Source organism: Papaver somniferum, chromosome 1 (assembly GCF_003573695.1).
Source record: "Papaver somniferum cultivar HN1 chromosome 1, ASM357369v1, whole genome shotgun sequence".
Taxonomy (NCBI): domain Eukaryota; kingdom Viridiplantae; phylum Streptophyta; class Magnoliopsida; order Ranunculales; family Papaveraceae; genus Papaver; species Papaver somniferum.
The window spans coordinates 230,422,354-230,435,771 of record NC_039358.1 but is presented as its reverse complement, the minus strand read 5'-3'; the positions used below and the strand labels follow the sequence as shown (position 1 = coordinate 230,435,771).

Genomic DNA, 13,418 nt, shown 5'->3' with positions numbered 1-13,418 from the left:
CATTCTGGTGTCGGAGTTGAAGCCCCTGAGGATAATGAAAAGGCACCCCCATCCCACCTTCCTGATAAATATGACATGATTCCAAACCGCGATGACGGCAAATATTGGGGTGAACCGATAAACCCGCAACTCTTATTTGCTTATAAAGACTCTTGGGCTCGTTGGATCTATCAATCTTATGTAAGACGTTTGCGTCTTCTTATTATATTATTTATCTTGTTATTGTATTATTTATCTGTGATCAAGTGAATTGAATTAAGTTTGGTGTGTTTTTATAGGACCACAAAAAAGCCTTCCGTGTTAGGCGCCATCAACAGGCGGACTTATGGCCTTTGAAGCATGAGTGTGCCGCTGTTAAAGCAATAGTCAAAACATCTGCGTTGTATCCCGCGATTAAAAATTATGTGTCCATTGATACCGTGACGGTGAACTGCTTTTTGGAGCGGTTTTTTGGTGAAACTGATACCATGCATTTTCCTTTTGGCGAGATGACCATTATCCCTGAAGATGTCCAAACGATAATAGGTCTAGAGGTTCTTGGGAAAGTCGTTAAGGTAGGAGATGACTCTAAGGACCTTGGATGGGACAAGATCTATGAGCTGACTTTTAAGTTGTTTGAATGGGACAAGGAAACCACTTTGGAAAATATGTAAAAGACAAAGAGTTCCCAAACAAAGACCATCACATTCGTCAATCTCGTTGAATTGTTTGGGAACACGAAGAACAAGGAATTGAATCTCGAACAAGTTCAGCAAACTGTCGCTGCTTATATGTTGTTCATCTTGGGCTCCGCTATATTCCCTGACGATAATGGTAACATGGTGCATATGAACAACCTACAATACTTGGATCCTTGAGTATTTATGGGGCACTGCTTTCTTGGCACATTTTTTTGGCAGAAATGCGTCGAGCTTCTAAGGATTACGCCCGTCAATTTAATGGGAATTTCACTGTAATTTAGGTATAGTGAACTACTTATTTTTTTTATTGTTGTCATTAAATTTGTTAGTATCCAATTATTTATTTTCTTATACATTTCATTGGAACGATATTTCATTGGCGTAGGTGTGGGCTTATGAACACTTCACAAAATTGTTCATACGGTATAAAGGATTGGAGGTTGTCCCTGATTATCCATAGAATGGGCCTCTATGTCATAAATACTTCTTCAACAATACCCCAAGGCCCAATAACAAGAAAAGGTTATTAGAAATAAGATTGGATTTGCATTCGATGGTTGTCCAAGATGTTGTGTTTGACCCGTGTAGTAATTCCAGAGGAGTTCACTTCGAAAGGCGTGACAATGTTTCATTTTACAACGGATCGTTATTTCATCCAAAAGGATTTGTTATGCACAACCCTCGACGTGTAATGCGCCAACTTGGGTACAAGCAGAAAGATCTCACGGATACATCTTATCAGAAATTCTCTCATGACTTTCCTCAATGCCAATCAAATGAGAACAATACTCTCGTAGTTTACGACCCAAAAGCTATTCTTGCGCATTGGAGTGAGAGGGAAGAACAAGGAATTTTATTGGATAGGGATGATTGGGAATTGGCTGAAAACGGTTATGAGAGTGAACCAACCTTCCTAAGAGGCCATCGGAAGTACTCGCATCCTTATGTTGTACGCCCGGATGTGGTAGAAGTTCCTCCACCACCAGCACGTCCCTCCACAACTCCGACAACTGTACCCGCACTTCTACAGCTCGTTACGTTGTTGGTATGTACGTCTTGTTCATTAGTAATCTTTTAATCTATATCTATGAAGTTATACAATTGTACATACTAAGTAGATGTTTAATAATTCCTTAAAGCGGATTGGAAATTTGTCAAAGTTCTTTAAGAAAAAAAACAAGGAAGGAGAGGTGCTGACCAAGAAAGAAATGGAGAACGTCGAGAAAAATATCGACAAAATTGAAGATCCGGCGGCAAAAGACTTGTGGGGCGAAAGGAAGAAGAGGGCACACAAGAAGCCAAGAACCGAGTGATCGTCTGTTTCTTCTGTGGTATTAGTTTGGTTTGAACAATCTACTGTTGGTTTATGTTTGTTTGCGAGTCTTGAACAATGTGTTTGTTTGTGTCTTTGCTAAACTCTTTGCTTGACTTGGTTTATGTTTGATTTGTTTTCGGTTTGGAACAACATACCTTTGGAGTTTGTTCTGGTATAGAATCTAGTATTGTTATTATATTTATTATGTTGATAAACTTGTGTCAAATTACCTCTTTTACAGAGTTTGAATGTGGCAAGATCACATAAATTTCTAAGTTATCTGCAGTACCGGTATGCTCGAAAAGAGTAAAATCAATGCCGGTTTCCTAAATGAAAGAGTTCCGGCATTTAAATGTGTTTGTATACTATGCCGGTGGTCTGCAATCTCCTTGGAAAATATGTTTTTTACAGAAAACCGGCACCTTTATGATGTTAACTTCTATGCCGGCGAATTTACTGATTTCTCTGGATGTTTTTTCTGTATTTCCGGCATGGTTCCAAAACAACAATCTACGCCGGCACAAAAGTTCCGACGTAATAATTATAAAACACAACTATGTCGGCATAGGCATCAGAATATGATTTAATGTTTACAATTCAAACTTCCTAAAAAAACAAAAGGTTACGTATTAGTGAACCACATATACAGAAATTACTCATCATCGCTTCCACACGTATTAACTTTAATCTCCTCCTCTTGAAGATGTTTCTTTGATAAGGCCAACGCATACCAAAATTGGTGATTATCCTCATACAATGTCATCCATCCCTTCCAGATATTGGTATCTAGATCCTTGTTTTTTACCATCCCACAAACAGGTGGCAAAGGACAATTGTCCTTGAGTTTTGGAATTACAAAATGATTACCGTTCACGAACGCCAAAACAACTCTTCTCTTCTTAAGGGATCCTTCGCATTTTTGCCACTTTGGGGTAAATGTTACTTCTACGGTGGGGGTAAAATAATGAAAAACACATCTAAATGTATCCGCCACTAGATGCCCAAAAAGCGGCATTCTCATCCAATATTGAGAAGGAAGAAAGTTCATCTCTTGCTCGGGCCCTAATATTTGAGAATGCATAACATCAAACCCCTCGCCTACACCAACCAATTGCTCATAAAATCTCCTTTGTTCACAAGTTGTTCGGCCATCCTCGTTCTATCATATCATCATGGTGTCATACCTCTACTACCCGCCGTGTCAAAGACTCCTAATTGTTCTGTCACAGCATGATAGCCACAATTTCCATCTCCATCGACATCATCTGTATATACAATATACTCGCGAATAACCTCAGAAATTTGGTCTATGTAAGATTGTATCTTGGTATGATAACTTCTAATTGTCCTACCTGTTCTGGGATCCTTATACATCTTTATATTACCCTTTTCTAACTTGATTATATCCAAACCATCCTCTGCAATCTCTACACTTGCACTGTCTTCGATATGTGATGGGAGTCCGTACTTACTTGGCCCACCCCTTCGCCTTGGAACTAAAACTACATCAACTTTGATATCACTTGAGTTTGTCACCAACTTTGCCTCGTCACCTTGTTGTTCTATGTCACTTGATGATGATACCTTTGGAGGCCTACCCCTTTTCCTTGGAACCTCCGCTAGATCGACTATGGGTATGGCTTCCTAATGCTCACCTTGTTGTTCTTTGTCACTTGATGTTGATACCTTTGGTGGCCTAACCCTTTTCCTTAGAACCTCCGCTAGATCGACTATGGGTATGTCTTTGGAATGCTCACCTTGTTGTTCTTTGTCACTTGATGTTTATACCTTTGGTGGCCTACCCCTTTTCCTTGGAACCTCCGCTAGATCGACTAAGGGTATGGCTTCGGAATTCTCACCTTGTTTTTCTTTGTCACTTGATGTTGATACCTTTGGTGGCCTACCCCTTTTCCTTGGAACCTACGCTAGATCGACTATGGGTATGGCTTCAGAATGCTCACCTTGTTGTTCTTTGTAACCTGATGTTGATACCTTTGGCGGCCTACCCCTCTTCATTGGAACCTCCGATGAGTTGGCTTTTGGTACGGATACGGAATCCTTCGTTTGTTTTTTACTTGATAGCGGTTCCTTCCTCGGCCTACCTTTTTTTTTTGGAACCTGCGCTTCCATGAACCTTTGTTCCGAAATATCACTTGCGGTTAGATCTCATTTCTTACTTGTTGCGCATTGTTCTTCATGTTGAGTCATTCCTTTCAATTCTACCCTTTGTTTTCTCCTTGACGTTTTAGTTTGGGGTCTACCTATTGGATCTCCCTTTCCTGGATCTTCGCTTTGTGTGATCCATGGACGAGTAATTAGCCTTAGTTGGCTCAACAAGACTTGTCGGCTTACCGAGGTGCCACGTGTGTAAGCTTCGTAGAATTTCTTTGCTTCATTCGTATCCCATGGAGATTTCCCGGGATCTCCCGAAGGGGGAGGGTCGAAAGATAGTTGCTTCCAAAACGGATCAGTAACCTCAATAGGTATCACTTCTTCATACTTCACAAGCATATGACGAAACGGAAGCCCCAATGAGGACATGTCGGGACAAATACACACATCACCCGGTTTTCCATAATTTTTCTCATATTCCATTTGTGTCATGATATGTTTTATTGCCCAATGAGAGACGTTGAATTCTATTCCTTAGAGCAACTTAAGATAACGAAGAAATTGAGTCATCCTTTCCATTGAGATTTTCTCAAAAGCCACCTTGATCCTATTGATATCAGCCTTAAAGTATTGCTCCATTGCCTCGGTGACCGTAACCACGTTGCCTTGACCGGACTGGATGATATCTTTAAATCTCCCATGAGCGGACTCTGCTGCACTAGTTACTTCAGTCTTGAAGTGTCTATACCGGTTTGTCCATGCACGCACAAAATTTTTCTTGAACTTATCCAACCATTGAGTCCGACAATACCAGACGGCAGTCGGATAAACTTCGTTCCAATAGGCAATAAACTTCTCCAATCTCTTTTCGTACATAATCTCGGTAAGAGAAAAATAAACTTTCTTCCAATCTCTTAGAAATTAAACCACTTTTTATGATTTTCCGCATGTTATTTGTCCACTTGCTCCTTTATCTTGCCACTCTCATCTTCTTCTTCTTCGGGGGATAGTTTGTTCTTTCGAACATCTTCCTCTAGTTGAACAATCATTATCTTCTTAATATCCTCCTTAGTGGGTTCAAACAAGGCATGGAAAGTTTTTATGATATTTTGACCTATATGATATGTACATAGGAAATTTTGTGCGTCCGGGAAGACGTCGGATATTGCTTTCATTAATGCATCATCTTGATCGGTTACGATCACCCTCGGAAGTTTATTTTCCCGAAAGAATAATTTCAATTTTCGTAATGCCCAATGATAATTATAGTCCCTCTCGTTTTCCATTAAACACCAAGCCAATGTGAATGTTACCTTGTCCGAGGTTAGCCCCACGATGTTGAACAACGACTTATTGTATTTGTTTGTCTTGTAGGTACAATCCATTATAAGAACACCACAACATGTATTTTCCAATTGTGAAAGCAAAGGATGCGAAATGAATATTTGAAGGGGCTTCTCGTCCGGCCCTCTTTTAATGATACGCGTGTAGTTGTAATCCCAAGCCATCTTATCAAATTCTTGCATAACGGACCTCCCTTCCCATTCCACCCTTCTAATAGTTGTTTGTGCGCTATAAATTGTACGTAGAGAAGACACGTTGGACTCATCCTTTTCCTTGAAGCCTGTGAGAATTTTTCTCGGTTTGATAAGTGTTTTGGTCAATCTCTTTACATCCTCGAACTCATGAGGTTTCAGCTTCGCAATTAGGGAGTGACCAACAAAATCTTTCGGATCCCGGTGGTTATGACAACCACAGAAAACCTCACAATCCCAATTGTTCATGTCATTTAAACGGAAAACAAGCTTAAACGGGCAATCATTCTTCCCCGTACGAGTCTTGTATACCCTATTAGTCTTCTTTGGATATACATAATCCTTTCTCTTGTGGCTATTCTTCTCCTTGTATTTCCCACTTCTCTCGCAAGCCATCTCAAAACGCCTCTTTGAACGTTCGGTATTCCTCACCAACACACACATGCTCTTAAGAGCCGTCTCTTTAGCCCAAGCGATTGCTTCATTTCTATCTATTATTCCCTACATAAGATCAATTTCACATTCATTATAATGTTCATTACCAGCAATCCATTAGTAAAGTATTCTTTGGTCACATACCGGAGGTATTTTATAGTATTCCGACGTATCCCGATAAAGCGGCTTTGTATTTGTTGGATCAATATATGTCACCACCTAAAGATCGAACGACAATTAGTTCCAAACGAAATTAAAACACTATGCCGGAAACAAGTACCGGCATGCTCGACCAATGTTCTGGCATTGTCGAACTTAGCCAAAACTGAATACCAAATTTGAAACATATTCTGGCATAAATTATTCATTAGACAGCAACACCGTAAAACAAGGTGCCGGCACTGTCGTAATTTATTGTCCCAAGTCAGTACACGCCACCGACATTCCAATTAATTGATATGTAATGTCGGTATTTAGTTCTGGAAAATATTTATTCCCTGTATGTTTTTTTGTAGGTACCGGCGTAGTAAATTTGAAACTCAACAACGCCGGTTCCACTGCCGGCATTCTCGAAATTGATAGTACGACGCCGGTAACTGGTTCCGGCGTTGATGGTTATTAATTTTCCATGCCGGTTTTTGGTTTTACATGGAAATGTTTCCTGTATTTTTTTCATGCAGTTCCGGCATGGTAACCTATCAATGAACCCATGCCGGTTTAATATTCCGTAGTATATTCCTTGGTAGGTAAAAAAGTTAACTGTGTACCGGCATAGTTTTTTGGTAGAAAACTATGCCGGATCAATATTCAAATTGGGGGATATCGCTTTACCGGCATGGTCGTAGTATGAATACCATGCCGGTAACGCGTCTGCCGACATGGTATTCATACTACGACCATGCCGGCACCGAGGTTTTACAGTCGAAAAAATGGCGGGTTTAAAGAAAAAAATCGTTTTTTCAACCTCCTAGCAGCTTTACCTGTGTATTGGGGATGCTTGCATGTTGTGCAAGTTTAGTTTCTTGTGTAGCTTTTTCGAAAAATTCTCCATACTCGTCAAAATCATCATTCAAGGGTGTTGGCTTAACAAAGAGTTGCAATTGAGAGTTGTTGTCGTTAGCTCCTTGTTGTAGTAGAGCTAAAGATTCAGCAGCTGCAACGCTCTCCTCACAATCATCTTCCATTTTCACAAAAAAAATTCCACTCAAAAATATTTTTCCCTCCTACTCTCACCTCACTCACCCAAATTCAAATAAAACACACACTAATCATTTATCAAAAATCTTAAGATTTTACTAATTATTATTAATCACTAATTCTGATTAGTGAGGGTAGATTAGGTAATACGTAAAATACTTAGATAAAGGATGACCCCGAATTGATATCTGGAACCAATTTTTGTCCTTTTCTTATATCTCCAATTCCTTTTTTTATCCCCAATTAATGGTTCTATATTTATTGGGTGTCAAAAGTAGAGACATATAAATGATGTACCCTTTAATTATCTTTCTACTGAAGGTTTCTAACACGTTCAGACGTACACTCACCGAGTTTTGAATTTCTTAAGGCAAGCTTAAAGTGATTCTCCTTCACTTCGTGATAGAGGGTGAGATACTTTTTCAGGGACAACTGTCTTTATTAGTTTGTTTCTGTTATTTTGTTGTCAGATATAGTTGTTAAGGAAATCTGGATTTACCGTTGGTTCAGAGGTTGCAGAAGGGAGGGGATTTGCTCTGGCACAGTGATTCTTTTGTTTAATTTATTATTGCGTCTGTTCTTTCAACGAAATTCATCACCAATGACGCAACAAACAAGTACTCAGTAGATGTCGTGCACATGGTCATACAAAAATAAATAACTGAAGGTACCAGACAGTCGGACACGATTCAAGATAAAAATCACACCATTTGCTCCGATTTGTTTGAAATTCAAATTCGAAACTTGTCATTGGTTTCCAGAGATCGAATCACATTCACATAGGATTTCATATATATTTATGTTCATATTCTACTTCGTAGACAAAGAGGTATCAGAGAATTAAAGATAATATATTATTCAGATTTTTCGATCAGTGTCTAATATTCAAAAACTTTTAGATCAGTGTCTAATATTTTTATTTGTTTCATTTTTGAATCGATCTGCTAGGTAGTATTGATTGTATAGGGTAATGAGATATGCCACCAGTCAAATCAGATTCTCAAATGCAAGCACGACCGTGATAAATCCGGCATGGTTGACAATGTCTCATTGTGCACTGTAAAATCAGTGGGTAACAATGTTTAGTTTGTGCAAAAAATTTGCTTACATTTTTGCATAGGAAAATACCGGCGATCAAATATTGGTTTACTGCACCTACGGTTTTGATTAATATAAAGGTACAGAAATACAATGACAAGCTTTCTCTGTTACAAAAAAAAGAAGAAGAAAAAAGCTCAAATAAAAGCTACAATCTTAAGCCACACCAAGGAATATATATGCAACATTGTGAGGTGATGAAGAATTTTTTAGGACCTTGCCCTTAATTCTCATCAAGAATGGTAAATAGTACTGCAGACAAGTTTCTTTTGCTAACTCATACTCGCGTTATGCTAGTAGGTGAACTCGTCATATATAATTACAACATAATTAGGGGGGAAATGAGAGGGGGGAAAAAAAAACTCCACTCGATTGAACTTCAATTACTAGACTAGAAACAGCTTCCTGGCAGGACTTGTCCTCGAGATGTACCGGCGGCACTGTAACAAAAAGACTTGGCAGGTTTTTTTGAATAACTCAGCTTAACGTTGTATAATTTGATCCCTGTACATGGGGTAGTGCGACTACAATGTAGGCTAACGGCAATTGGTGATCTCGACGTTCCATGGACATTTAAGTATGTCACCCCACTGATCTTGATTCCAGAGTTCTAATTTTTAAACAAAAAAACAAAAATCAGAACAGAACAGAAATTGTTTCATTACATGCATGTTGATGTGAATTTTTTCAAATCAAACGAATTTAAGAAATGATGTACAAAATATTTGGTTAAAGGTTATTGAGTTTTACCTGGTTAGGGCAGCCGTTGTCACCAGGGCAATATGTTTGATCAATAATTATAGGATGTCGAACGCTTTTCATCACGATATTTTGATAAAGAACGTTTTTTACGAAACCGTTGCTTGGTCTAGCCCATGTTTTAATCCGTACGCCATTGTCTGATCCGTCAAACGTTACGTCCTTCACCACAATTCCTTGTACTCCTGCTTCATTTTGACTTCTAGCTAAACTTCCAATACTGCAAATTCATTTGCGCAAGCATCAGACTAGTGAAGCATATAATGTAAAATCTTGTGTTCAATTAGATGAGTGAAGCATATAATGTGATTGAGTACTAAGTTAGAGGTTTAACGAACCTAATTCCATGTCCAGGACCACATTTTACGCGTTGAACCAGTAGCTTTTTAGTCCCCGGACCAATTGCAATACAATCATCCCCAGTTCCAATGGTAGAATCAATGATTGTCACACTTGTTGACGCCTGTAGGTGTATTCCGTCTGTGTTGGGGCTCTGGCGGGGTGCAATAATAGTGACTCGTTGAATCAGCATTTTGTTGCAGCCATTGATAGATATATGAGATTGTTGGCTGTTGATTGATGTTAAACCGCTGATTACACCGTTTTTCACATTGTCTATCGACAGTGACTGCATATGGACACATGAAAATTTCAAATTCAAAGTTTTTGTACTACTGCATATGGGAGGTACAAAACATCTGTATGATTTGTTCAAGGAAGCAATATATGTATAAAAAAAAAAGACTTACAATGTAGATCAATTTGAAATATTATACATACCACTGCACCTTGTGGGCATCTTCCACCAGATCTCCTACAATTCCAATACTGAGATCCACGAGCATCTATCACCCCGCCAGTGATCGTTAACCCATTGATACCATGGAACAAAATCCAATTCCGGGAACTCCCAATGACCCAAATGTTCTTAGGAGGTGCCACAATTTTACCATCAAATTGTACTGTGACTCTTTTACTTCTACACGGACCATTAAAAGTTACTTTCTTTACCAAATAAGTTCCTTTTGGTATCCACATTGTCGCCGGTTTTCTAGACTGGCAAGCTAAAGACCATGCTCGTGAAAAAGCTTTCGTCGAATCGGTTCTACCGTTCGGTTTCGCTCCATATCTTAAAACACTAAAACTAGCTGCATTTGTTGATAATGGGAATATGATGAAGAGAAGTACGAGTTTTAGAGAAAATGAGATGCTATTTAGATTAGCCATTGTAGAGAGAAATAGAGAGAGTACAAAACTGATAGATGAATGCAAGTTAAATACCGTTGGAAGTATTTATAGTTGATTAGAGTTTGATGATGATCTAACCAAGAAAACTGATCAAGGAATCGAAGTACGTTGAAACAAAATTTAATGACACGGTAAGTGTGAAGAAGGGAGAACATGCACATGGAAGAAAGAGTGATCATTGGCGGGATAAGTGGCTTACTTCGAGCTTATATCATTGGACACTAATTATTGTATCGAATAGTGTTTGTGTGTCACTGTCCTATAAGCCCTATGCCCTGACTAGCGGATTTTGTACAATAAGTCGTGCTTGTTCACGTTAATGGATATATTTCCATGTGCATGTGACAAGACGAGAGCATGTAATGGGAGTTACCATGTGGCTTTATTCTCCAATGATGGCGGTTGTTAATGCTGTCAAAGTTACAGGGACATGCCATTAGATTGTTAGTACTCACGGTTGGAGTATGAGATTGTACAAAGCCTTGATCAATTATATGCCCCTAATCATTGTAGAAGATGCTATTAGGTGATAATATAGGTCAACGTAAGTTATAAGTGCACATGGATACAGTGTACGATAATATGAAATGGATGTCCCAACGGAAAGCTTCTCAAAGGCTACCGTCGTTTTGGACGACCCTAAAACGATATGTTAATCCCCGGCCGATGAAAGTGTTATACATTGTTTGGTTGCGAGAATAATCAGCTATTTCTGAGGTTGATTAGCTTTTTGTTTTCTTTTTGACGTTACATACTCACGATTTTGGGGACCATTACGTCCCCAATAAAACGACCAATAAATCTCTAACTGCTTTGTTTTGTTTTTTCTTTTTCTTTCTTTTTTCTTTTTTTTCTTTTTCTTTTGAATTGTGGTGCCGAGAAAAAACTATAATCTGAAAAGTGATTTGAGAACTTGTAAGTGTGTATTTGAGAATTCGAGAGAGTTTCAAAGAGATGGTAAATCTCTTGCTAAGCGCTAGAGCATCTCGAATGGGAAGATGTTATGGTCCTATTCTTTTTTCAGCATCATGGCCCAATTTGAAGGGTGGCAAGATGAACTTCACCACCGTAGGGGTTAAATATCGCACACATGAATACTCGAGCGAGACAACTGAATTACTAAGGAGCGAACATAGTTCGCATGTAGCATATCTTAAATGACGGAATCAATGACGTCATAAAGTCACGAGTAAAGTGTGAGAGCTATGCGAAGTCCTAGAGTATGTGCGAGAAGACACAATGTACGGGAGCGAGCGAATCGCATGTTATATCCGAAAATAGGGGCTTTATTAGCTGTCCCCCAATATGTAAAATCCCTATATATAGGACCAGCTACCCTTGTGGAGAAGAGAGATCTTTTGGAGAGTGGAGATAGAACTTTAGGAGAGAGAAAGTTATTTGTTTCCCAAGTTAGGATTCTATCTATCATCTTTCTATTGGTTTCTATACTTAATAAAATGATTCTTTGATGTTCTTGATGATGTTTTCTTAGTTTGATAAATAGATTGTTTAAGGGGTGTAGTAATAGGATTTTCTACTACTACATTTTGGCGCTAGAATACATCTCGGAAGTAGGGTTGGATCTGTTTGTGAAAATGTTAAGATGAGTTTATTTTTCAAAAAATTTTACAAAGTAAAGTTTCTTATTGCTCTTATTTGAGAATAATTTTTCTTTTAACGTGAAGTTCCTCATCGTTCTTGTTTCGAAGTTTAATTTGTTCTTGTTTTTGCGAAAGATTTTGATTGCTACCATAACACGGTTTGTGTTAAGAAAAGAAATTTTAGTTTACTCACGTTTTAGCTGTAGCTTTCATAAGTCTGCATAAGTATTATTTCAAGAACACAAAATGGCGAGGCAAACATCTGCAGGAGAAAATACAACACCGGTTAGGAGGAGTCGAAGAATTGCGGGTAGAAGAAGAGGTGAAATAGCAGAGACATCAAGAATGGGAGAGAGAAACAACAGATCTCAACCGAACAGATCCGAGATCCAACAGGAACAAAGGGAGAACGATCAAAGAAATTACGATGCAGTAAGTGTTCATACAACGGATACAGATACCGCTGAGGAAGATGAGGACATGAGACATGCAGAAGGAGCTGAAGGAGAGATTGAATACAACACAACCATTGCAGAGTTAAGGCAGAGGAAAGAAGAAGCAGAGAAGCAGAATTAAGTGCGAATTTGACACGACAAAATGATGAGTTACGAGAGGAAAATCAGAGACTACAAGAGCAAAGGTCACAATCGAGATCTAGAACAACACGTGCGAGCTCAAGATCAAGGACGAGCAGGAGTACCACAAGGAGGAGTAGATCTGAGCACGGAGATAATACACAAGGGAAGTGATTGGATAATACTTTTCAGGAAAATGAAAATACGCAGGAGGAGCACGAAGGAGATCACATAGAGCATAGGTATATCCAAGTAGGAGAAGATGAGCTCAGGCGAATGCGTCGTAGAGAAGGTAGATTGGAGCAGAATGAAAAGCGAAATCGCACACATAATGACGAACAACGAGAGATGATGAGACAGCATGATGAGAGTTATAGAGCAGCTCAAGACCATGCGAGAAATGAAAGGGAAAGGCGAAGGGAAAGAAGAAATGAAGAAGAACGGCAACATCTAGAAGAGGCAATCCCACAAAGCAGACATGAAAACAGGATGAGAAAAGCCCGGTTGAAAAGGCCAAAGGAACAACAAGAAGAAGAGATACTCCAAAACGCTGAAATCCGAAGAGAAATAGCAGAATTAAGATAATTAGTAACTAAAGGGAAAGATGGAGGAAGAAGACAATTAGATGATGCGATAGAAGAGGTAGCAAGAACACCCTTCGCATGGAGGATATAATCAGTAACAATACCAAGAAAGTGCGCACTACCTGCATTTCCTAGCATCTTTGATGGATCTACATGTGCGATCCAACACATAAAGACATACATCTTAGCTTTGTTACAATATGAGGATAATGAGGCAGTCTTATGCAAGTTTTTTCCAGCTAGCCTCGCAGGAGAAGCCTTGAAATGGTTTTATGGGTT

At 39.0% G+C, this 13,418-nt stretch overlaps 1 protein-coding gene across 1 annotated transcript; it reads right to left on the bottom strand.

Annotated features, from left to right (window-relative positions):
• Positions 1 to 8,445: 8,445 nt before the first annotated feature.
• LOC113338233 (polygalacturonase-like) lies at positions 8,446 to 10,406 on the bottom strand. Its single transcript, XM_026583689.1, has 4 exons — positions 9,912 to 10,406; positions 9,470 to 9,759; positions 9,123 to 9,351; positions 8,446 to 8,982 (listed from the first exon to the last, which is right to left on the bottom strand). Exons 1-4 carry the CDS (start codon positions 10,356 to 10,358, stop codon positions 8,764 to 8,766), a joined length of 1,185 nt encoding a protein of 394 aa, XP_026439474.1. The 5' UTR covers positions 10,359 to 10,406; the 3' UTR covers positions 8,446 to 8,763.
• Positions 10,407 to 13,418: the final 3,012 nt, after the last annotated feature.